Source organism: Centruroides vittatus, unplaced genomic scaffold (genome assembly GCF_030686945.1).
Source record: "Centruroides vittatus isolate TY-2023 unplaced genomic scaffold, ASM3068694v2 contig_799, whole genome shotgun sequence".
Lineage (NCBI taxonomy): Eukaryota > Metazoa > Arthropoda > Arachnida > Scorpiones > Buthidae > Centruroides > Centruroides vittatus.
In genome coordinates this window covers 2,520,626-2,543,822 of record NW_027122516.1, presented here as the reverse complement: position 1 = coordinate 2,543,822, position 23,197 = coordinate 2,520,626, and the positions used below count along the sequence as shown (strand labels likewise).

The window sequence follows — 23,197 nt, the reverse complement described above, 5'->3', positions numbered from 1 at the left end:
ATTATATATAAACTTCTAGCAGCCAGGTAGTATAGCTGCTAGACACGGTAGGAGAATTCTTCAGGGAGATCAGATTCTAGAGATTAATGGACATAACGTTCGTGAAAGCAATCAGAAGGATGTGGCTCACATGCTGCAGGTAAGTCAAGATGTTTATCATGCGATTTTAAAACGTTTTTCAAAAAAAAATTATAAATTTAAATCTAACTTTAAACGTAAAATGGACTATAAACAAGCCAAGGATGTAGTCTGTTTCAAATGAAACGTCATTGGCTTGCTTATCCAGCTGTGTTAAAGCCGCTTCGCCAGGCAACTTTCCCATTGTTTACCATACTGTCGTTATTTCGAATAGTGTAAATTCTTTCTAAATATGTTTTTTTTTTTATAGCAGTTAGACGGTAATATAGTTCTCTTACTGGGACGTGTACCGCATTTAACGCAAGCAATTCAAGAGTGGGCGAGAAGGAAAGCGCAGCAGTTTTTAAGGACACGTACCAGCACCTGGTCGTCTTATACCGGGATATCGAAGGAAAAATTGCAGACACAAAGGCCTAGGTTCGTATAAAATAATGTAAATTTATAAGACAGAGATAAGGTGGCTTCAATGAAACGTCAAAGAATATGATTTCATGCCTCTAATCGATCGAATTTTATTACATTGTGACACTGTAGTGACGTTATATCGATAATTTCGAATTGAAGGTATTAAATTCAATTAATATATAAATGATAACAATAATAATAGTAATAAAGTTATAATCGAATATGTTTTCAAAAAAAAAAAATCCATAAATACATTCGAATCTCGATTTAGCGCCACCTCCAAAATAGGCACTAAATCGAGTGTGGCGGTGAATACGGCGAAAATTAAAAATTATATATAATAACGTGGCCTGTAGAGAATATAAATGGATCGTTTACGTAAATATTTTATTATTTAAAGGGGACGATCTAAATGGCGCCGTTTAGGAGGCCACTATATCGAGGTTTGACAGTATAATCTTTCTCATTCGAATTCATTATTTTTGATTGGATATTTTAAATTAACTAAAATATAAATAGTAAATTCGACCAATCAGTTGCTTCTCCGAATATTACGTCTGTACGATTGCAACCAATCAGAACAAATGCGTTCGACTTTAACGGATTGTGTTTTTTACTTTCATTCCACGACCGAAAAATTTCTCTTATTTGTTTAATAATTAATTAATTAATTCCAATTGTTTTATATTCTATATACCAGCGATTCCCAATCTTTTCAAGCCGGTGGATTCCCATAAGACGGAAGGGCCATTTTCTCAAACGAGGGCCAATTCTCTAATTATTTTTTTGTGTTATCTACTTGTATTACATCTTAAGCTAAGTTTATACACGCAGATAAGTGTGTAGCTGCTATAAATTTAATTATAATCTCATTTGAAATTACTTGAAACGTGCCTCAATTTTTGAATTCTTGAGGATCCCGGAAAGCTTGAAGAACTAAAGCTTGAGAATCGCTATTCTGTATCGATTAATATTGATTTATTGCATTCCTTTTTTTTTCTTTCTCTGTACAGTCTTCCAGTGAGTAAAGATATCTACTCTTTGGCATTTCCAAATTGTAACAGCAACGTGTGTCCTCCCGGTACAGACAGGTATCCATCCAAAGATATAAGCAGAAATTCAAGCGTAAGATCGCGTTTGAGTATCGTGACCGAGAATACTAAAATGATGCACTCGAACAAGCAAGAAGCTCACACCATTGACGATTTCAGTAACGCGGGTTCCGAAAACCCCCTTCTACCGAGTATCTGCGTGACAAGTTTTTAACACGGCTTTATTGAAAAGTGATACCAATTCATTCCGTGTCATTAGCAATATTAATTTACTTTTTCTCTCCCCCTTATTTGTATATAATATACATAAATATGTCTTTGTGTATTGACTGTGTACATGCTTCAGTTTTTCTTTTGTCCATTTAATATCAATATTGTGCCAAAATATGAAATATATTTGTGCCTCCTGTTCTGAAGCCAAGCTTTGGATTTTAAGGAAAATATAAATAAATAAAGAATAGTTTTATAAACCAAAAAAATATATATTTAAAAAATAAACAGAATTTAAGGTCTACGTATATATATATATAATTGTATTTTTAAAACGTTTATATATCATCGATAAGTGTCTAAGAGTGAGGAAAATCGTGAAGACACGCGTGTTGAGTAGAAAGGATAAATCAATAAGGCCTTATTGCCAGTATTTAAAATTATTTTGTACATAAAAGTATGAGGTTTTAAAGAAAATAGTGGTCCTTGCCGGTGTAGGTTAAACGTCGAATTTTAAATTTAAGAAATAATAAATAAATAAAAAAAATATGAGAGAAAATTCTATACTTTTTTGCTTGATATAAATGATATAATTTTATGTAATATTTATATACTGTTAAATTATTAAATAAAAATTTATTAAAACAATATAGATGATGGTGATTTTATTTAAATTTTAATGTACAGTACAGTAGCCTGTCTAGTCCGTCACTCGACAGTCCGACACCGAACGTCACTAAGCAGGGTGAAATTTCAGTGTTATCCCTTGTCCATGTGACGTAGAGACGTGCTTACAAAATTTGGTAAACCGACACTCGCCGGTCCGATATATGTCGGATTACAGAGAGAGAGAGAGAGAGAGAGAGAAATTTTAAAACAACGCTTTTCTTGGCCCGATTGGTGGGAGATTGTGTGGTGGCCTCATCTTCCTCTAATCTTGTAAGAAAATTTAAATATATATTTAATTAATTCGAAAATAAAAATTCGTTAGGGAAATAGAAACGGGCGGGCTATTAATAACCATTTTAAAACGATTTTTCCAAATTTAACTACAATAAAAACAAGTTGGAAAAACTGAAGAATAATTGAGATTAAGTTTAATAAATTGGAGGGGGAAAAAAAAACATGGAAGAATTATTAATAAAATAAAAGCAAAGGAATAAGAAATGTAATATCGAGATGTTACTTCAGAGACTAATTTACGAAACAGGAAATTAAGAGAAGTTCCTTCAGGTAATGAGAAAATAAGTATGGAAGAAAGGCAGAATAGCTGATGGTGATGAAGATGAAAGTCGTTAAATTAATGAATAATAAGAAAATGGATAAATAAGGGAGAAGAAATGATGATGACATGAAAAAATCGTTAAAGAAATGAAGGTTTAAAGTAATAAGAAAATAAGAAGATAGGCAGAAGGACATGATGATAATTAACAGAAATGCAGGAGGACATGATGATAATTAACAGATATGCAGAAGGACATGATGGTAATTAACAGAAATGCAGGAGGACATGATGATAATTAACAGATATGCAGAAGGACATGATGGTAATTAACAGAAATGCAGGAGGACATGATGATAATTAACAGATATGCAGAAGGACATGATGGTAATTAACAGAAATGCAGGAGGACATGATGTATAGAGAGAGAGAGAGAAGAAAAAATGTTGGAATATAAGAAATAAAATCAACAAAGCACGAAGAACGGATTGGGGAAAGATGTAATAATAATAACGGAAAGAGGAAGAAATAACGGAAGCAGATGAAGTAGAAAAATATCAGAGTTATAGAAGTATGAAAGCTAACACAACAAATTGTTAAGCTTTCAAAAATTATTAACAAGAATTATGCAGCTTCTCTTAGTTAAATCTTCGCTGTATAAATTTACATTAATTTAAATATATCACTACTTAACGTAAACCTGAATGTCATTACATAACGGGGAAATGGTCAGTCATACATTATAATTGTATAAATTAGTATATAGAGTAAAACATTATAGACGATCGATACGGTATAAAAATTCCCCATATCGAAATATTAAATAGTAATGTAGATATTTGGGATTAATTAAATATTTACGCGATATATTAATTAATTTCTAATTATATAAAGTTGTGGGGTATGTCGATGTATTATTGGGTTACAATTTGAAAAAATTATAAGTCTATATATTCCCATTCTCGTCCGTCCGTTTGTCTATTTATCCTTCCTTAATCTCGAGAACGGTGTTAAATGTGGAAAGCTTAGGGGTAAGAGGTCCCGATTAACTATATACGAACTTCCAGTCTGGACCGGAAATTACGTGATTTCAATTTAAAATTTCTCCTGAGTGGAATTACGTAGATAACCGGCATGATTATGTCGTTATCGGGAAAAGTATGATGTACAGGGGCAAGACACTGCTAAATTGTGACGATGTTACAATAATTTTTGCTCGTGTTAATGAAAGAAAATATTTAAAAGAAAAAATTTATTTCACAATAAAATTGTACAAACAACATTTTTTTTTTTCATGCTTGGAAGCGGCTATCGTCCGTGGAAGAGCGATAATTTCTAACATTCATTCGTAACACAAAAAAAATGGATTTTCACATAATGGCGCCGATACCCTGTCGATAACCGTAAGCAGATTTCAATGAAGAAGATTTACTATCGCGAGTAAGAGACACTTGAATTTTTTTCTTTAGTAAATCTTCACGTAATCTCTTCACATCGTCTTCGGCTTGTCTCCTTAGCTATAAACAAATAAAATAAAATAAAAAGTTATCACGGAATTCAAGTATTAAGAATGCGCTTCGAGAAGAGGAAGAGGAATTTCTGTGATGTGTTTTAAGAGGAGAAAGGGTTTATTCAGAGAAATAGTAGAAGAGGAAGGAAGAGATAGATGTGGTTTGATGATCTGAAAGGAAAGAATTTATAAAACCTTGCAAAAGCAAAGGTTGAACAGAGTGAAAAATATAAGAATAGACTGATTTGTGGATCTGCTTTGCATAGAATAAGATGATGAAGATAAAGAGAGAAGGTGGAAAAAGGAAGATGTAGTTTGATGAATTGAAAGAGAGAGAAAGCTGAATAGCGTGCGAAATTGAAGAATGAGGGACTACTCTGTATAGAATACAAAAAGAAGAAGATCGAGATGAAGATATATATATACCTCGATTTCTGCTTTTAGTTTAATTTTTGTAGATTCGACTCTCTGCCTTAATTCTTCTATATCTTGTAAAAGGCGAAGTATTCCTAATTTGTATGTTGTCTAGAAAAACATCAAGTAAAAAAATCAAACACACACACATACACAATAGCAAAATATATTTCTATACAGTACGAGTAATTGAGTTTTACTCACTCTAGATGACGGTTCGTTTCTTCCTGCAGCAACTTTCTCTTCGTTATATATCTGGCTTAACATTTCTCTAACTAACTTCTCTAATTCTTGTCTGAGTTGAAAACATTCGTCTTCTAATCTTGGAGTGTTTTTCTTTGCTTGATAATAACGCTTTTTCCATGCATCACGTGCTGTAATAGATAAATATTGTCCTACATTTTCGATATTAAATAATTCAATCGCCCTTTTATCTTATGCATATAGTCGAAGAGCAAATTCTCAGAAGTGGTTTATAGGTTTGTCACGTTAAAATCTTTTTATTTCTACTCAATTCACGTTGGCATTTATTTATTTACAAAGTTTGGTTAATGTTACCCTAGGTTCCGAGATGGCGGCGGGAGAAATTTTTCCCTACGTTGGAGACTGCTACGGGGAAAAAATTTTTCCCTCGATTCAAGATGGCCGCGTTTCCGGCCGCCATCTTGAATTTCTCTGCAGACTCCGCGGACGTTAACCGAAATAACCAAAAAAAAAAAAAAAATTTTTTTTTACTCACTTTTCGATGGTGGTTGCCTAATTCTTCCTACTTTTTTTCCCCTTTACGATCCATTCTTTTTTCGGTTTTGCCAGCTTGGATACTTTCCTTTTCTCTTGGTGCGGCTCTTTTCTTCCCTGTTCTTTTCGATTCGGCTGCTCTTTTATTGGTCGATTGGCGTTTCCCTCTGTTCGATTTATTACTACTTGGCCATATAAACGACAGAATGCAACCCCAAGAAATGTGGCCAAATTTACTTTTAAATGTTCCTTCAAAGGCAGAAGTCTTCGTTCCGCACTTACTACATCGCAAGAAACAGCTTTCTCTATTACTCCGATGATATAATTTGCATTTAGAATCGCACGGAATGCAAACGGACTCGGTCGGCTGTATGCCTAATTTTACAATTGTGTATGCCCAATACACAATTCGTCGCAACACTGCAGTAAACGATTGCAACTGGAAACTAGTCGATTTGCATAAAATTGCATTGAAATGAACAGAAACACGTCACAGATCGAGTATTTGCATATTCGTTCGTAACGCAACTACGAATTTCCCGCCGATATTACTCTCGCACGACGTCACGAAAAGGCTCCCTCTACCGTCGCAAATTTACACACGACCGTTGCCGTTTCGAGGTTACAGGATTATCGGCAACGTCGATCTCAGGGTTGAAACCGAACGGGGAAAAATTCTCAACGGCGTCGACGTCACGACTCTAGGGAAAATATTTTTCCCCGCCGCAGTCGCCAAGATAGGGAAAAATTTCCACCGCCGCCATCTCGGAACCTAAGGTAACATTAACCCAAAGTTTAGAGGGTCCGAGCCCTCTGGGACTCTCCATAGTTATGATATTGCTTAAAATATGTACGGATCTCTGCGATACATGCAAGATTCAGTGTGCTTAAATGATTTTCACAATGATTGGTTCTGCTTCAACCAATCACCGTTCAGAAACTGTATATTTCAAACCTTCATCTTATTTATATCGCAGAGGACGGTTTATGTTTTTAAATAATTTTTTAAATTTAATTTAAATGATTTATTTTTCTTTTACCTTTTTCTAGTTGGTGCATTTTTAATTCTTTTAATTCTTTGGCTCGTTTTACTAATTCTGCTCTTTGCATTTCGTAATATTTCCTTTCTCTTTTAGTTCTTTCTAAAAGTTTGATCAATTTTCTCACTATAAATTAAAAAGACCATTTTAGAAATTTAATTTACATAATTAATGCAATTTAATTGATTATTTCATACTTTTTTCTTCTCTCTCTTCTGCGTTAAGACGTTGAAATTCTTTAGGATTCGTTTCTGCTTTTAAAATCTCTAAATTTGTCATCTTTTTATGCACATTTTCCGTCGAACCCGAAATTTCTGCTTTATTCTCTTCGTTCGATTCTTCCGTATTTTCTTCAGTTTTTTCTTTCGTTTCGGATTCTTCGTTTCCATTTTCCTTACTTTCGTCTTTCTGTTCGGATTCTTCATCTTTCTGTTCATCAGCATTTGGCTGCTCTTCATTTTCTTCAGCATCTCCTTCTTCTTTATTTTCTTCTGCGTCTTGTTTAACTTCTTGTTCCTCGATTTTATTTTCTTGAATTTCAGCTTTTGCTTGTTCTTCTTGATTTTCATCGTTAGCTTCATTTTCGGCTTGAGTTTCCTCTTTATTTTCTTCCTTTGTTTCGGCATTTTCTTCTCCTCCCTCGTTTTTTTCTTCTTCTTTCTCCTCTTCTTCTTTACTAACTTCAGAAACCTGTTCTTCTTTATTAGCTTCAGAAACTTGACTATCATCTTGACTACTTTCTGTCACTTCAGTGGTTTCAACAGCTGTTTCTTCTTGAGTACCATCGTCTGTCTCCTTTTCTTCATTATCTTGGACAGTCGTTTCTTCTTGCGTGCTTTCGTCTACGTTCTTTTCTTCGCTACATCCAGCAACAGTTTCCTGTTTTTCGGCTTCAACATTTTCTTTTATTTCAATCGTTTCTTCTTCCACTTTTTCTTCACTTTGTTCGGTGTTTTCTTCGGATTTTGTTGTACTTTCTTCCTCATTCTCTTCTTCTTTTTCGATCTTATTTTCTGCGCTAATTTCTTCTTCAGTTCCCTCTTTATTTTCTTCCAATTTTTCCTCATCAGTTTCTTTTTTATCCTCGACTTCCTCGTCACCTTCCTCACTTTTTGTCACATTTTCAACGTCCGTATTTAGCTCGTTGTTCTCTACCTCTTTCATATTTTCTTTCTCTTCTTCTCCGGTTTCCCCATTTGGCTCGATGTTTACATTTTCATTCGATTCTCCTTTCTTTACTTCATCTTGACAGAACTCAATATCTTCTGTTTGCATTTCTGCCTGCTCCAATTCTTCCAATTCGCTAGCTTCGGCATTTTTTTCTCCATCTTTCTCCTCTTCTGCATCTTCGATATTTTGGGCGTCAGATAATTTCCCCTCCGTTCTAACAAACAAACAAATAAAAAAAAAGTTATGTAGTATTAAGAACATAAAACTGCTTCGCCAATCACAACATTACGTTTACATTTCTTCGCCATTAGCATTCTCGACTGCTGAAGTATCTTTACATTCGCCATCATCAGAGACTTCGTTATCGTTTCCATCTGCATCGTCCTCGTTAACGTCCTTTTTTGACATATCTGTAAAACGAAAAGGATTCAGCTAAGAAGGAATTTTAGTAAATGGAATAATTGCATTAAAACTTAAAAAATTGTATCCACTTAACGAGATGGACACGAAATAAAACTAATTAATTTTATCATACCCGAGGCAAATTATATACATCTGATCGAAAAGTAAATTATCTGCTAATAATTCTTAGGACGTGAATAGGTAATTAGTGTATTAATATCCCATTTTATTCATATCTACTCTTCTCTCAAGTTCCTGTTTCTCTCTTCTCTAAAATCTTTTTCATCTTCTTCTAACACTTCTATACTTTTCCTAATTGAAATCTTTATTAGTTTTAGTATCTTCTAGATTCTTCTTCTTCTTCCTCTTTTCTTGGCATATTGTTATAAGCTTAATTTATTTATTTTAAGCACATGCTAGACTTTTCCCTTCCTTATCGCGTAGGAAAGTGAAAAGTAGCTATCTCTACTTTCCATCTTACCATCTTTTACACATTATTAATATTAGATTCGCCTCCTTATCGGGTTAAAAATATTTATTCTGCACTTTCGGCATTCTTTTCGGAATACTTAACCATTTTCTCACAATTCCCATTTGGACCATTTAAGAGTTCTTCTTAAGTTACTTGTCCTTCTCTCTTAAGATCCTTCCTGATCTTTAAATCTTTCAAAGTAGAAACGAATTGTAAGCAATTATCAGAAGAATTTGCTTAATACTCGAGTGCACAACATACAATTTACCTAGCACGATAATTATTATTGTATATCGAAGAGAATTCTTCCGATCATTACTTGTAGACTCAAAGGGGAGGCGAAGTATAACTCTCATTTAACAAAGGAATATTATTGATTTTTGGCATCCCATCGCTATTTAATTACGCCCTCGAACGTATATAATCCCCCATAAATCTTTACAACTCGATAAACGATATACAAACCTTTAGTTACTTCCTCTTCTACTCCACTATCTTCGGCCCCGATTTCCGAATATATCCCTTCTTTTAAATAAATTTCTGGATCTTCCGCCTGTAATATATACATTGTACACATTACAAATTGCGGTTTCCATCGCAAAATATTGTTTTGTAGTACAAGAATCATAATCATGTTCCACTACACAGGAGAGACTATGCCAATATTCTTATAATACGATTCTACTAAGAATCGAATCGATGAAGTGACGTCAGAATGCCACATATATATTCTAAGACGAATAAATTACTTGGCTTAAATAATATATGATGAACATTAAAATCTAAAATTAAAAAAAAAAAAAAGAATTTAGAAAGTTAATTTCTTCAGATTTACATAGGCCCTATATAAGGAATTAATTCGAGCGCACATAAATATCAAAATAAAACAATTGAAAATAAATATAAAATATTATTAAATTCTAATAGAAATTTGTATAATTAATTATATTAATATTTTTAATTTATAATTCCTAAAATATATCATTTAAGAATGCATAAATAAATAATAATTAATGAAGTGTGTGTGTGTGTGTCGTATATTAAAATACGGATAAATAAATTATGTATGTGCATAATTAAATTAATAGGAAATCTCTTTTAAATAAGCGTAAAGTTTTTATATACGAGAAATTAATGTTAGAGTAGCCCTTTTTTTGGGGTGTATATTTTATGAATTTAACTTCCGAAAAACATAAATTTAAATTTAAATTTGATTTTCAAATTGTTTAAGTTAGATAATATGTTTTAATATATAAATAAAAATAAATTTGGCATTAAATACATTTAAATAGGAACAAAATTAGGCCCTATATAGTATATAGAGTTAAGTAGAGACAAAAATTATATACAAAACACATTTAAATAGAAATAAAAACGAGGTCTTAATATACTTTTAAATTGTTTTAAAAATATAATTAAATTATTTTATCTCTTTCCAAATCTTTTTTAAATGAATCTTTAGCGGTTTAATTAAAATTAAACCATCACTTTTACAAGGTCGTAAATAAAAAGATACTTATTTAAAAATAAAAAAAATAGAAAAAATAATTTGTTTTATTTGCCATAAAATCACTTTAAAAAGTAATTATTTTAGACGTAAAATTGTATTTACTTGACTAATTAAAATCAATCAATTTGACAATTTGACTTACTTCAAAGATCGAAACAGTTAGGTCGTTGGCATTTGATTTTATTTGTAAGTAACGAGAATGACATTGATCTAACGAAACGGTACAATAAACGTCTTTTTTTCGAAGGAACAAGAATAAAAAACAAAAATATTATTATTGATTTCCAGGAATTTAATATATTGAACAGTAGAGACTCAATAGTTCGAGTTGATCGGGAGTGAGACAACCTCCAAGTATACAAAATACAGTGAAACTTTACACACTTCTTATTGTATAGTACAATATAAAATGCATTAAATAATGTCATGTTTACTTTATATTAATTAACACGACAGTAATTATTATTATATAAATAATAATAGTATAAACATTGCTGTTAAAATACGTCACGTCCTGTACAATACAGAGCAAGTGTCAACAGTAACTGGGAGTATATGGCACGACAATAAATTGAAAGGTGTTAAACCTTATAATTTCATTGTTTGTTGTCTAATCATACGCTTGATTTGAATTACCCAAGCGTGTAATTTTTACTTGTATTTTAGTTTAAGGGTAATGGTAGGTTAGGTTAGGTTTGGTAGACACATTACTGTACTTACAAGCGTATGAAAAACATTTAAATCGGACTAAATTTTTACTCGATTAATCGGTAAATTAGCTAAAATTAATCTTAAATTGCACTGGGATCGATTATTTATAGAAATAAGTTGTAAAAATGAAGATTATACTTACGAAAGGGGGCATAAAATTCTTTATTTTCACTTCAGCTTCTTGCCGCGGCCTTACCTAATCGAGTTATGAAGAATACGCGAATGATTATGCAATAACTACGTTACTGATCGTTCTTAGAATGTATAGATTTAAATTTAAATAAGTTATTTTTATTTTAAAACTTGCCTGAGTTAAATTTCTACCGACGCTCTTCAGATAAACGAACTTTTCTGGTACGGCCTTCCTACCTAACTGCATTTCTATTTCTCCTCTTAACTGGAGTAAATTACAGGACGGATGAATTCTATAATTTACAAATATAAATACCGGTAAATATAAAGAAATATCGAACGGTTTTGGTTTGTCAAACTCGTGTAAGGTAATAAATAACACTTTATTTAATATCAGGATAGAGGACGTTTATCAATAGAAAATTTATAGATCTGCCGTCATAAAATGGCGATTTTATTCCTATTTATATATCCATTAAATTAGTAAAAATATTAACTTTATTAGGCAATTAAATAAGTAAATATATAAATTCAAACTTTCCTATTAATTGTATGTAATTTGAGCTTGAATAAATGTAAAATCTTGCCAAATAATCATTAAAATGTATTGTACTGTACATTAAAACTTAATTAAAACTGAAATATTCATAAAATAATAAGCAGTAATTAGTTCATTTGCATTTAGATAATGGTTAATTTATTTAAAGTTCAAGAAATTTGAAATTTTTGTAATAAAAAGTCGATCAAGTGAGCGATTATAATATTGTAAATTATCAAAAAAATGTCCTTATTTTGGAACTAAGAAAGAGCAATTAATATAAAATTAATCTATTTAATCGCCAATTTTATAAGATTAAAATTGTATAAACAAATTATTTTAACGAGTTTAAAACAATACAAAATTACTAAAGTAATTGTTAAATTATTTAAAAATATAAATTTAATTTTAAAAATTTCAAATGTTTAATTAAATTTAAAAGTAGAATTGGCGAAAAATTTATTTTTTACCTTAAATAAACATAAAGTAACCATTATTTTATAATTTAAATAAATACTTCGTTTAATTAATCATTACATTTAATTATTATAAAGTATCTCTATCATAAGGATTTAATATAATTGTTTACAATCAAAAATAATAAATAAATAAATATAATCTTTTAACATAATTTAATGCAAGAAATTGCTCCTAAAAATGTCTTAAACGTGATAAACAATGTTGTATAAGAAGTATTGTACAGTACATATATGTAACAAAGTATAGCTGTACATACGTTATTTAAGCTAAATTACTTTATACTTAAATTAAATACTTTTGGTGTACTTATGTAGCATTTTACCACACTTTTAGCGTTATTTAATGCGATATGAAGTTATAAATATCGTTGAGAGTGCAAGAAACTTCACCTAACAACTTTGTATAAGAAATATCAAACATAAACTTCTCACTTTACATATGTTTATACAGTAAAATCATAGCTCCTAACAATGTAAATAAGCTGTATGAGGAATTTTGTACACGTAAAAATCCTGGATGTGTTATGCAGGGAAATTGTCTGATTCAAGAATTTTAAACGACATTTTTATTAAACAGAAGCTTTGTTGTATATAAATATAAGAAAATACCAAGAGGAAGAAGGGAAAAAACCAGATAAGAATGTTTGATTTCTTATAAATAAAAAGTAAATCACTCTCTCATCCTATCTGGTTGACAATTCTTTCGTCAAGATGGGATAAATATAATAATGTCATCATCTATTGTTCGATTATGCCCTTTTCTTACATTCCTTTTCCTTTATAATTTACACATTTTTAAACGTTGTCAAAATCCGTAGAGGCCATCAGGTCCTAATCTCCTATTGGGTAATAATCCTCCACTGCTGAAATTCTTAAGTACTGTACATATACAAAATATTATGTAGGAAGATAGATTTCTATCGATAGTTAGCGTGTGGTAAGAGACAAATGAGTAGATATTCCAACGCCATGTTCTAATTTTGACTGGATGATACATGAGGGAGGTTATTAGGAAACTTATATAAAACTAGAATGGGGGTATACGGAAACGTTATATTGCAGAAAACCCTCTTATCAATCACTTGTTTTACTATATATAGCAGGTGAAGACAACGTTCTCTTCTTGAAAGGAGAAATGGACGATTGTCAACAAGAATGAACTCATTTCTACTTTATTCACTCCGGCATCGAAACAATTCAATCGTCATGCCATTCTTTACGTTGCTAGGGGCATAAAAATCAACGTTTATTTTAATAACTTTCTATTTAATTCTTTAAAAATTCCCACTTTAATTATCCATTATTCATACTTTTAAAGTGATAAATATTCATATTTTTTTCTTAAATTTTTATACATTTTTCTGGATGGTTTGTCAATTTAAATTATTCATGTCTTACGGGTATGAAATTAAATTGTCATTTATATTTTTATTTCTACTGGAAACACGTTTACGAATCATACAGTTTTAAACGCTTTAATTTGAATTTTTCGAAATGGATATTATTGGTTAGAAATTGACCAATCGAGTGATGGGATATTTTTTAAACCACTTTCAAACGATTATTACTCGTCGAATATATTTTTCTTTGCTAATAATAATTATATAATTTTAATAATATTAATAATCTTCAAAATTTAAATGTCTAATTAACGATTTTGAATAATTGGTATTTATTTTTTTAAATATACCACGTGACTCTTCTAGACCAATGATGTTCCTCCACCTATTTAAATTCTATTTACCGGATATTTAGGTCTTTTATCGATCAAATATATTGTAATATAATCATATTTTAGTAAATAAAAATATAATATTAATTATTAACAAAGGATAAAAGGAATTAATATTAATAAAGGACTTATAATACTTTAAAATGACATTTCAATAATTTTACTCTTACATCATAATAAAACTTTATTCGTTTCCATAGCAACGGTATCAATTTCCGACGCCATCTGCTGGTCATTCATTACATATTTATTAAATAAATAACTTAAAAAATAAATAAATATAAATATTTTTTAAATCTGTTTAAATTGTTTAAAAACATTACTTAATATTTTTAAAATTTTTAATCATTTATTAAAATGCATTAACCTAATATAATTAATTAGCTTTTTTGTACGAGTCCAGATTTTTGCGTTCGAGTTGGATGATTTTCATAACATTAACCTCATAAATTATGAAAAAAATAATGTTCTATTTTAATATGAAAATCGATTTGTCATTTGTACGTAATAACAATAAATTTTTATTGTATACACTTTATCAAAATATTAAATCCTTAAATACCCGCACCTTAAAATGAAAATAATACCAAAAAAATGGCGGTGATGTAAATTGAAATTCGGGATAATTCGCTTGGGTATTGTATTAGTTTAAAATACTGTAAGCATTCGTCTAATTTGGTCTTGTTTACATATATTTTTCCCATTCCTCTTTCTACTAGTAAGAGGAGCGGATTCCTAAGCAATAATTACGATGCCGAGCAATAAAATTGTTGATTGTTCATTTAAAATGTCTAAATAAAAGGCATCTCATATGCCAAATCAACACACAAATAATAGGCTTTCCAGCTTCCATGATACTGCAAAAAAATCGAATTTTACTTTTACAGTAAAATAAAGGACATACCTGACAAATCCCGCTGAAATTGAATAATCCATAGCAATATTTTTGGCAAGTTTTCTCCTTTCTATCCATTTTTCCGAAGGAAGCAAGTAGATGTGTATATCCACTAACTAGAAATAATTTGAGATAAAGTAAGAGAAAACAAATATGGTCATTCGAAATCGATTGACGTTAATACATAAAGCGAAACGATAAATAATTAAAAGTCAATTTATTAAATAGCGCGATTAAAATGTCTAGCGGCTGTGACATTTATCTAAGATTTATACATTTACAATAAAAAAAAAAAAAGGCACGAATGGAGTAAGCTGCTAAATCAATAATAATAATAATACACACAATAACGCAATGTTTAAAAAAGACTTGTTTAATTTACAAACCTCGTCAGAAGATGGTCTGGGTTGGATAGTCGATTGTATGTTTTCGGGAGCGACATCAACCATTGTAAATGGAAGAGGACATGCTTTAGTTTCCTTTGAGTAGGAGTCGTTACTAACCGACCGAAGTCATGTTTACAATTAAACAAATACCACGTGCGCATCTCGAGTCGCTAGGGAGCGCTTTTGTCCTTCCAGGCCATCAATCGATTTTTATCGTGATGTCGTTTGCCGCCGCAAACGACTAAACGAAGATAATTTAGCTTTATTTCTGTTTAATTTACCTTATGACATTATTAATGTAATAAAAATGAGCTTCAATTTTAAAATTTTGACAATTAGCATTCCTAATCAAGGTGACAAGTGCGTCGATTTCGTCGCCCTGCTTTACTTTTAATCGTATTCAAAAAATAAAAATAAAAAAAAGGATCCACTAAAAAAACTTAAGGAAAGATATAAAATAAAGCTTCGGACCTTCGGACAAATTAGGCTTAATTAGTGAGGCCTAAATGATCAACTCTCCGCCCTGTGGGTACTAAGTGGCCTTTTTTTTCAAGACAGTTATGAGTTTGGCCAGGCCCACAATGGTGCGGCCGGGAGGTGAGGAGGACAGATGAGAACACACTGAAAAAAATAAATATACCAAACAAAATAGATACTAAATAAACATGGCCGATATCGATTATAAAAATAACTTGGGAAATGTTTAAGAAATTTCTGAACTTTTGCACTTAGGTTTTGTTTATTAGGGGCATTGATACTATTAAATTTTGGCGGTTAAAGGTCGAGGAGGTAGAGAGATACAGGGGGTCGTGTGACGTATCTCTAGTAAAGTCGGACTTAATGACGATTTTATTACAATTTCTTATAAAACCATCCCTACCTTTAAATTTAAGCTTTAAATTTATATCGCTTCTGATGCTAACTGAAAATATGTTTTCCCCGGTTTTCTTTCGGGGATTTTCCTTTAATGCAGCGATTGTTTTTGTTAAAATGCAGGGTATTTGTTTTCTTTTATTTTTACCACTTTGTTATTTATTTCTTTAATGGCTATTTTAGTGAAAAATATTACAGTAAAGCATCGATTATCCGACCTCGATTAACCGACTTATCGGTTAACCGACCGCGTTCTAGTCGGAAAATTCAAATGTCCGCTAGTGATGTGGCGCTACAATATTTGGTTATGTCTTGGCTACTTTATTATTATTTTTGTTAAATTTTTGCATGTTTTAGCTGGCAGCACTTGCTCGACCCTGAAAGGGAGGCTAGTATTTAAACCAGGTCTAATACACTATACTAATAATGTATTTTTTCATACTTTTCGGTTATCCGACTTTTCAGTTATCCGACCAACCCCAGTCCCCAATTGAGTCGGATAATCGATGCTCTACTGTAATGTCTTCAATGAAAAGTATTACTAAGTGCATTTTATATGCACAATAAAACTTTCATCTATTGTTTCTGCATACAATAAACAGGTGTTTTTAAACGTATGAAATTGCTTCGTTCCGAAAGACTTTTCTGTTTAAGCGTGTTTTCGTTCTGAACAAGTTTTACTTAATATGTCCAAAATGCATCTCGGACTCTTCAGTTTGATTAAGAAAAGAATAGAATAATATTACACAAAGGAATTATACATAACGATGAAGACGTAGTACACACGAATACGATTTCACCTTTTCCATTGTTGATTTAGCCATCAGGTCTTATTTTCTAATTATCACCATGAAATACAGTGTCGACATTATCATACGCAGTAAAGCTTTTTATACATTAAAAAATACAGCGACGTCCACATTTTTTCACAAGGGTATATAAAAAATATTATTATTACTATCAGTTCAAAGAAAAATAGAGGGCCGAAAACAAAATAGATAACATAGAAATATCATTATTTTGATATTGTAAAGGTTATTCCTTTGTTTTACTTTTATTTATACAAGGAAAGTTATTTACTTCATTAGTATCACGTTATCACATTGTATTGACAGATAATTGTTTCACAAACATCTCTTGAGTTTTGTCTTTCAAACAAATTTCCTGTACTTTGAATTGGATAGATATCTGTAGTATAAGAATATATTTTTTATCTGTAAAGTTTTCCTAATTTACACTGATTTTTTTGTTTTGTTTTTAAAGTACTGTCCTGTGCTTTCTTTGTCATATACTTAATTCAGGTTCTCGTTTCATTCTTTGTACAGTATAACAGAGGAAAAGTATGGCCATCGGTCAAAAATGACCAACCCCCAAGATTCGAAGAGAGATGACCCCCAAACGTCGAGAAATGAAAAAGAAATTCGCGGTTGTTTCTCTACGTGTGTGTGTGGGGGGGGGGCAATTTTGTTCACTCTCTTTGAAGCTTAATAATTCCCGTGCTTTTTGTCGAAAATTTTTGAAATTTCGCGGGGTGGTTTAACTTTTAGGTAGATTGATTCTATTAAATTTTGGTGGTTAAAGGTCGAGGAATTGGAGAGATATGCTGTATCGTATCTTGAGTAGGGTAGGACTTTTAATGGCGATTCCACTCGTTATTAGCATTTACAATTTTTTTTTTATAAAACTGTATCCCATCCTCAAAATTAAGTATTTTACCATTTTATAATAATTAAAAATATACATAATACGATGTTTTATTATTAAAACTTTTTATTTTTAATAAATAAAACGTCGTAACAGATGGCGCCGCACGCAATTTTAAATGTTGCCGGAAAATTTAAGCAACTCAATTTTTTTTTTTTTTCTTTTACTTTTAAGATATTTAATGCATAGAGAAGTTTACTCCGAATAACTTTAAATCTAATTGATAATCGTTATTAATTTAATTTCATATAATTAAAGCGAAATTTCAAAATTCATTTGCGTGATATCAGGCTATTGTATTCGAAAATTTAAAAGTTTAAGTTTGTTAAATATTAAGAGTTTTTAGTAGAAGAATATTTGTTATTTGATGTGGAGATTTTTAAGAAAAACAAATAAAAGGAAATTTCTATTTGTAATATTGATTTACGTCTCCAGAATTTACTCCTTGAATCAACATTGTTGTCAACATGATAAAATTAATTTTTACGGTATATTATCAAGTAATTCGTTTCTTCCTAAATCATTATTAAATCTTACTTATTACACTACACGTACAGTACGTGTGCATTGTTTAAATTCACAATATTTACTTTATATTTTAATGATAGAAATTAATACAAAAATAATTAATCATTAAATATCACAAGACTGGTGGTAATAATGGAAGGGAAATAAAATATTTAATTTTTAAAAAAAAATTGCATTTTATTATCCATTTCATTGGAGTAAAATAATATTATAGGGCTAATTTATTATTTATATTCATTACGTGATAAACTAGCCAATTTTTTCATGAGAATTTTGACAATATTCAAGAAAAAAATCCTATAATGTCATATGTATTTAGATTTTTCTCTTATTTTTCCTACGAGTAATTTGTAGAAAATAAATCATATTCGAAGCTTTCAATTAAATATGTAACGTTTTTTACATTTTAAATGGGATATTAAGGAAACGTGGAAGTGGAAATATTGTCAAAATACTTTTGATTTATTCAAAAATAAAATAAAATACTGAAGCACTCAATCATTGTTCATGTATATTGGATTAAACTTATATCTATCTTTTCCTCTTCTTTATTTTTATTTTATTTTAATATTTGGTGAAGTTAGTCTAAAATTCTTAAATGCACAGAGCTTGATAAATGATTTATTTATGCCATTATAGGTTATATAATACTGTTTTATCCGAATCACTTATCGATTTTAAAATATAAGTTCGATAAATGTTAATGGTATCTCGTTCTTTTATAAGTTCAACCAGCAAAAATTATTGTGATGTCGTCACAATTCCGGACTTAAATTTTTAATTTATTTAATTTAAAATATATGCTCTCGATCTCAAATTAATAACTTGCCCCTGTACATCATACTTTTCCTTATAACATCGGAGTCGTGCGGGTAATCTATGCAACTCTGTTCTGTAGGAAATGCTTTGAATTGAAATGACGCCACTTCCGGTTCAAACCGAAAGTTCGTACATAGTTAATCGAGGCCTCCTGCCCCTAGTCTGGACTTTCTTCCGTCTAACACCATTCTCGAGATTAAGGAAGAAACAGACAGACAGTGGGAGTTTATAGGTCTACAATTCTATCAAATTGCAACCCAGTAAATTTTACTGTATTTTTGTATCTTGTATATTCGAATTTCCCTTCTATTAAAATGTCATTAAAAGATTAAGATAAGTGTATTTCTCTTCTTAATAAAATGTATTATAACATGGAAGTATTATTTTTGTTTTACATCTTGATAATGTAAATACAGATAAATATTTGTCTTAAAGTTAAATATATTAATGTTTATTCACGGAAATTATAAAGTATACTGGGAATATCGTGTATGAAGTTTTAACTTAATTCATTTCACATAACAAATCAATATTATGATTATTATTATTATTATTATTATTGATTGTACAGATGATGCATTGAGTTACAATTAAAATTATTGGCTCGATCATAAAAACAAGTTGAAATAAATATGGAATTGTTGTTCAATACAATTATCCTGAAGTTTATATAAATTGTATTGATCAGATTATTTACTTTACCTTCTTTACGTAATAATATTTTAGTTTTGTAACATTATTATATAGCAGAGGGAAAGTATGGCGATCGGTCAAAAAATGACCCTCCCCCAAGATTTTTACATTTTTGGACTAAGGGCACATTGAAACGTCCAAATATGCAAAACATTTGGGGGGGGGTTTCTGTATGTATGAACGTTTGTGTACACATGTGTGGAAGCACGATTTTGTTTACTCTTTTTGAAGCTTAATAACTACCGTGCTTTTTGTCGAAAATTCCTGAAATTTGGCAGGGAAGTTTGTGTATTGGGGGCATTGACGGTATTAAATTTTGGTGGCTAAAGGTCGACGGAGTGGGGAGATACAGGAGGTCGTCTGACGTATCTTCAGTAGAGTCGGATTTGATGACGATTTTATTCGTTAACAATTTTTGTATAAAAACCATCTCTACCCACAAAATTAAGCTTTCTGCCATTTTATAATGATTAAAAAACCATAAACATTTTTAAAAAATAAAGTATCTTAATAGATGGCGCCACACGCAGTTTTAAACGTTGTCGGGAAAGCTATGCAACTCATACCTGGAGTTTTTTTAAAGAGGATTTCATGAAAATTAGGCAAAAATAGAATATAAACATGTAATCTTGATAATATATTATGATGTGCTATATATATTATTAAGTAAATATTAGCATTATTCGTAATATATGGTATACAAACACGTGTTATAAATTCAATTTGCCTTGAGAAATAAACTGGTGATGAGGAAATGAGATGGGAGAGAATTCATGATTAATTCCTGTTATGTAAATATTGCTATACAATCAACCGGATTTTAATTAATAATGATTTATAATTAAATAATATAAAATTTACAAAATATATTTAAAATAAATACGTAAATAAATATTAAAAACAAGATATTATTTATTTTAAATGTTTCACTAAGTTGTAATTTAAATAATAGTAAACCTCTTATGATAACATATTAAATAATATTTGAAGTATTTCATTTTTTAAAAGGAATAATTCCAATTTAAATATTTTAGAATTCGAATATGATATTTTTCTATTTATATTATTTTATTTCAAGCATATTTGTTGTTACAGCCTTTTATAAAATACATTTATGAAAAATTGAATTTATTTGTCTACCGTAAATGATACATTCTTATACTTTGTAGGTAAACAGCTCCATGATCAACGTTTTAATTTCCAGATATGTCTATAGACTATAAATATAATTAAGTTAATTTAATTTGTATATTTATATTCAATCACGTGACTCTTTTTACGAATCACACATTTTACAAAAAATTCCTATATATAATATTTTTTTTTGGGCGTAAATACGCAATAACACTGGTAAAAGGTGTTTAAGAACAAATAAAATTTAACACCAATGTTTTAAAAAGTTTTCTAAATTACTACAAATATTTTGAGATTGAGAGCATATATCAAATTAGTAGTATTTTTGACTGATTGCCATACTTTCCCTCTGTTATATATAACAGAACCAGGAAAGTAAAAGTGATCATGTTAATCATTTACGAAACTCAGAAATGAGTTGGAAATGCGAAGTATCCAGTTCAATCAAGAACTAATCTAACTGAAATTCGTGCCTAGCCGTCAAAATACGGGAATTTCGATTATATAAATTTTAGTCTCCTGTTACTTTTTCTTTCGATTCAATATCAAATATTTCAAATTTTAAATAAATAAGTCCGAGAATCGTTTTAAAATTCGATTGAAATTTTATTAACGTAGCAGCTCTGACAGTAATTGGTTTGTAAATCGATAATTTCTTAAGGTTGACACAGAAATCCTAATAAGAGAAGTAACGTTAACTTGGTTTGAAGAAAATATAGAGTAGGAAATACACTAGAGAGGAGGCGAACGAATAAAGTAGGAGTTTATCACCAGGACGACATTAACAAAAATCGAGAGTTAAGCTTTGAAGAGGGTGAACAAAATCGTGCACTCCCACACACTAACATCCTTAAATACAGAAAATAACCGCAAATTTTTTTACATTTCTCTATGTTTGAAAGTCCTCCGAGTTCGTAAATGTAAAATCTTGTAAAAAGTGTTAAATCTTGGGGTTTTTTGACCCTTGCCATCCTTTTCCTTTGATATTTATAGCAGAGCCAGGAAAGCATTATTATAAGTGATACGAACTTCGAGGGTTACTTCCTCACACGAAAATAAAGAAAGAAAGACATAAAAACATGCCCTGAAATGGGAGATTTTGAGAAATCAAACTTCTTAGACAGTGTTACGTGCAAGACAGATTTTATTCCATATTTTCTCTCTTACATAACTCATTCAATTACATTGCTTCCTTGATACGAAATTTTCGAAATACCCTCCACGTGCGGAGACCAGATATGGAAAGATTGAGGGCAGAAGGCACAAATTAATTATATACGCAAACTCTCGATTTTCACCAGAAGTCACGTGATTTCAATTGAAAATGTTATTCACAACGAAGTTAATGAATAACCCTGCACGACTCTGTTGTTGTCAGGGTAAGTATGATGTACAGGGGCAAAACATTTGAGATCCAGAGCATATATTTCAAATTAAATAAATTAAAAATTGCAGCCCAGCATTGTGGTGATGTCACAATAATTTTTGTTCGTTTGTTTTGATTTTTCATATAACTTATTAACAAACTACGACTAAAATATTTACAAAACTAATATCGTGTAATTATATATTTTGTTTGGGACGTAACTCGTGGATTCCATATAAAATATACTGCTAAACAAATTTTGCAATTGATAAATAATCAATTAATAAAAATATTTACCGGTAAAATAATTGATACAAAGACATCATCACAATGCCAGACTATAATTTTAATCATGTTTTTTAAATATACTTAATTTAAAACATACGCTCTCCACCTCAAATTACTAGTGGCTTGCCCCTGTACATCATACTTTTCCTGTTAGCAACGGAGTCATGCAGTCATCTATCTAACTCCATACAGGGGACGATTTGAATTGAAATAACGTGACTTCCAGTCCAAACTGAAAGTTTGTATATAGTGAATTGGCCTGCGTTTTCCATGTCTGGTCTGGGATTTCATGTAGCTAATTTCGTCCTCGATATTAAGGAAAGACAGACAAGCAGACAAACGACAGTGGAAATTTATATGTCTACAATTTTTTCAAATTGCAGCCAAATTCTACCTCAATCATCTTTGTAAAGATAATCTTTCAGAATCTTCTCCGTCATACTTATACATAAGATTGTGAAGGAAATTTTACGGTTTGTTTTATGTTCTTTCCGGTAATTGAAGTTTTTTTTTTATTTCTTTGTTATCGTGAATGTAAACTTTCAGTTCTATAAAAATAAATAAGCTTTATATGAAAATTCAGGAAATCATTGAAGACAATTTAACAAATTTTACATAAGAATATTTAAGTTTACT

General features: G+C 30.4%; 2 protein-coding genes across 3 annotated transcripts in view; one reads left to right on the top strand and one right to left on the bottom strand.

Annotated features, from left to right (window-relative positions):
• Nucleotides 1-1,907, top strand: part of LOC136981947 (multiple PDZ domain protein-like) — a 45,579-nt gene extending 43,672 nt beyond the window's left edge. Inside the window, exons 8-10 of one of the 2 annotated variants that reach the window (XM_067278372.1) lie at nt 23-139; nt 389-555; nt 1,557-1,907. In XM_067278372.1, the coding sequence (XP_067134473.1) occupies nt 23-139; nt 389-555; nt 1,557-1,809 (537 nt within the window). In that variant the 3' untranslated portion in view covers nt 1,810-1,907. Of the gene's footprint in view, nt 1-19; nt 140-388; nt 556-1,556 lie in introns of both variants that reach the window. The other variant, XM_067278371.1, reaches the window with a different exon arrangement.
• Nucleotides 1,908-4,270: 2,363 nt separating this feature from the next.
• LOC136981938 (glutamic acid-rich protein-like) lies at nt 4,271-15,310 on the bottom strand. Its single transcript, XM_067278346.1, has 11 exons — nt 15,157-15,310; nt 14,780-14,886; nt 11,302-11,419; nt 11,137-11,190; nt 9,239-9,326; nt 8,195-8,309; nt 6,927-8,113; nt 6,730-6,855; nt 5,156-5,325; nt 4,964-5,062; nt 4,271-4,544 (listed from the first exon to the last, which is right to left on the bottom strand). Exons 1-11 carry the CDS (start codon nt 15,217-15,219, stop codon nt 4,398-4,400), a joined length of 2,274 nt encoding a protein of 757 aa, XP_067134447.1. The 5' UTR covers nt 15,220-15,310; the 3' UTR covers nt 4,271-4,397.
• Nucleotides 15,311-23,197: the final 7,887 nt, after the last annotated feature.

Coding starts and splice junctions, on each gene's coding strand:
- LOC136981938 (XM_067278346.1), bottom strand. CDS start 15,219: ATGGTTGATGTCGCTCCCGAAAACATACAATCGACTATCCAACCCAGA. Junction 8,114..8,194: donor AATGCTAATGGCGAAGAAAT/GTAAACGTAATG, acceptor TTTGTTTGTTAG/AACGGAGGGGAAATTATCTG. Junction 4,545..4,963: donor AACTAAAAGCAGAAATCGAG/GTATATATATAT, acceptor ATTTGTTTATAG/CTAAGGAGACAAGCCGAAGA.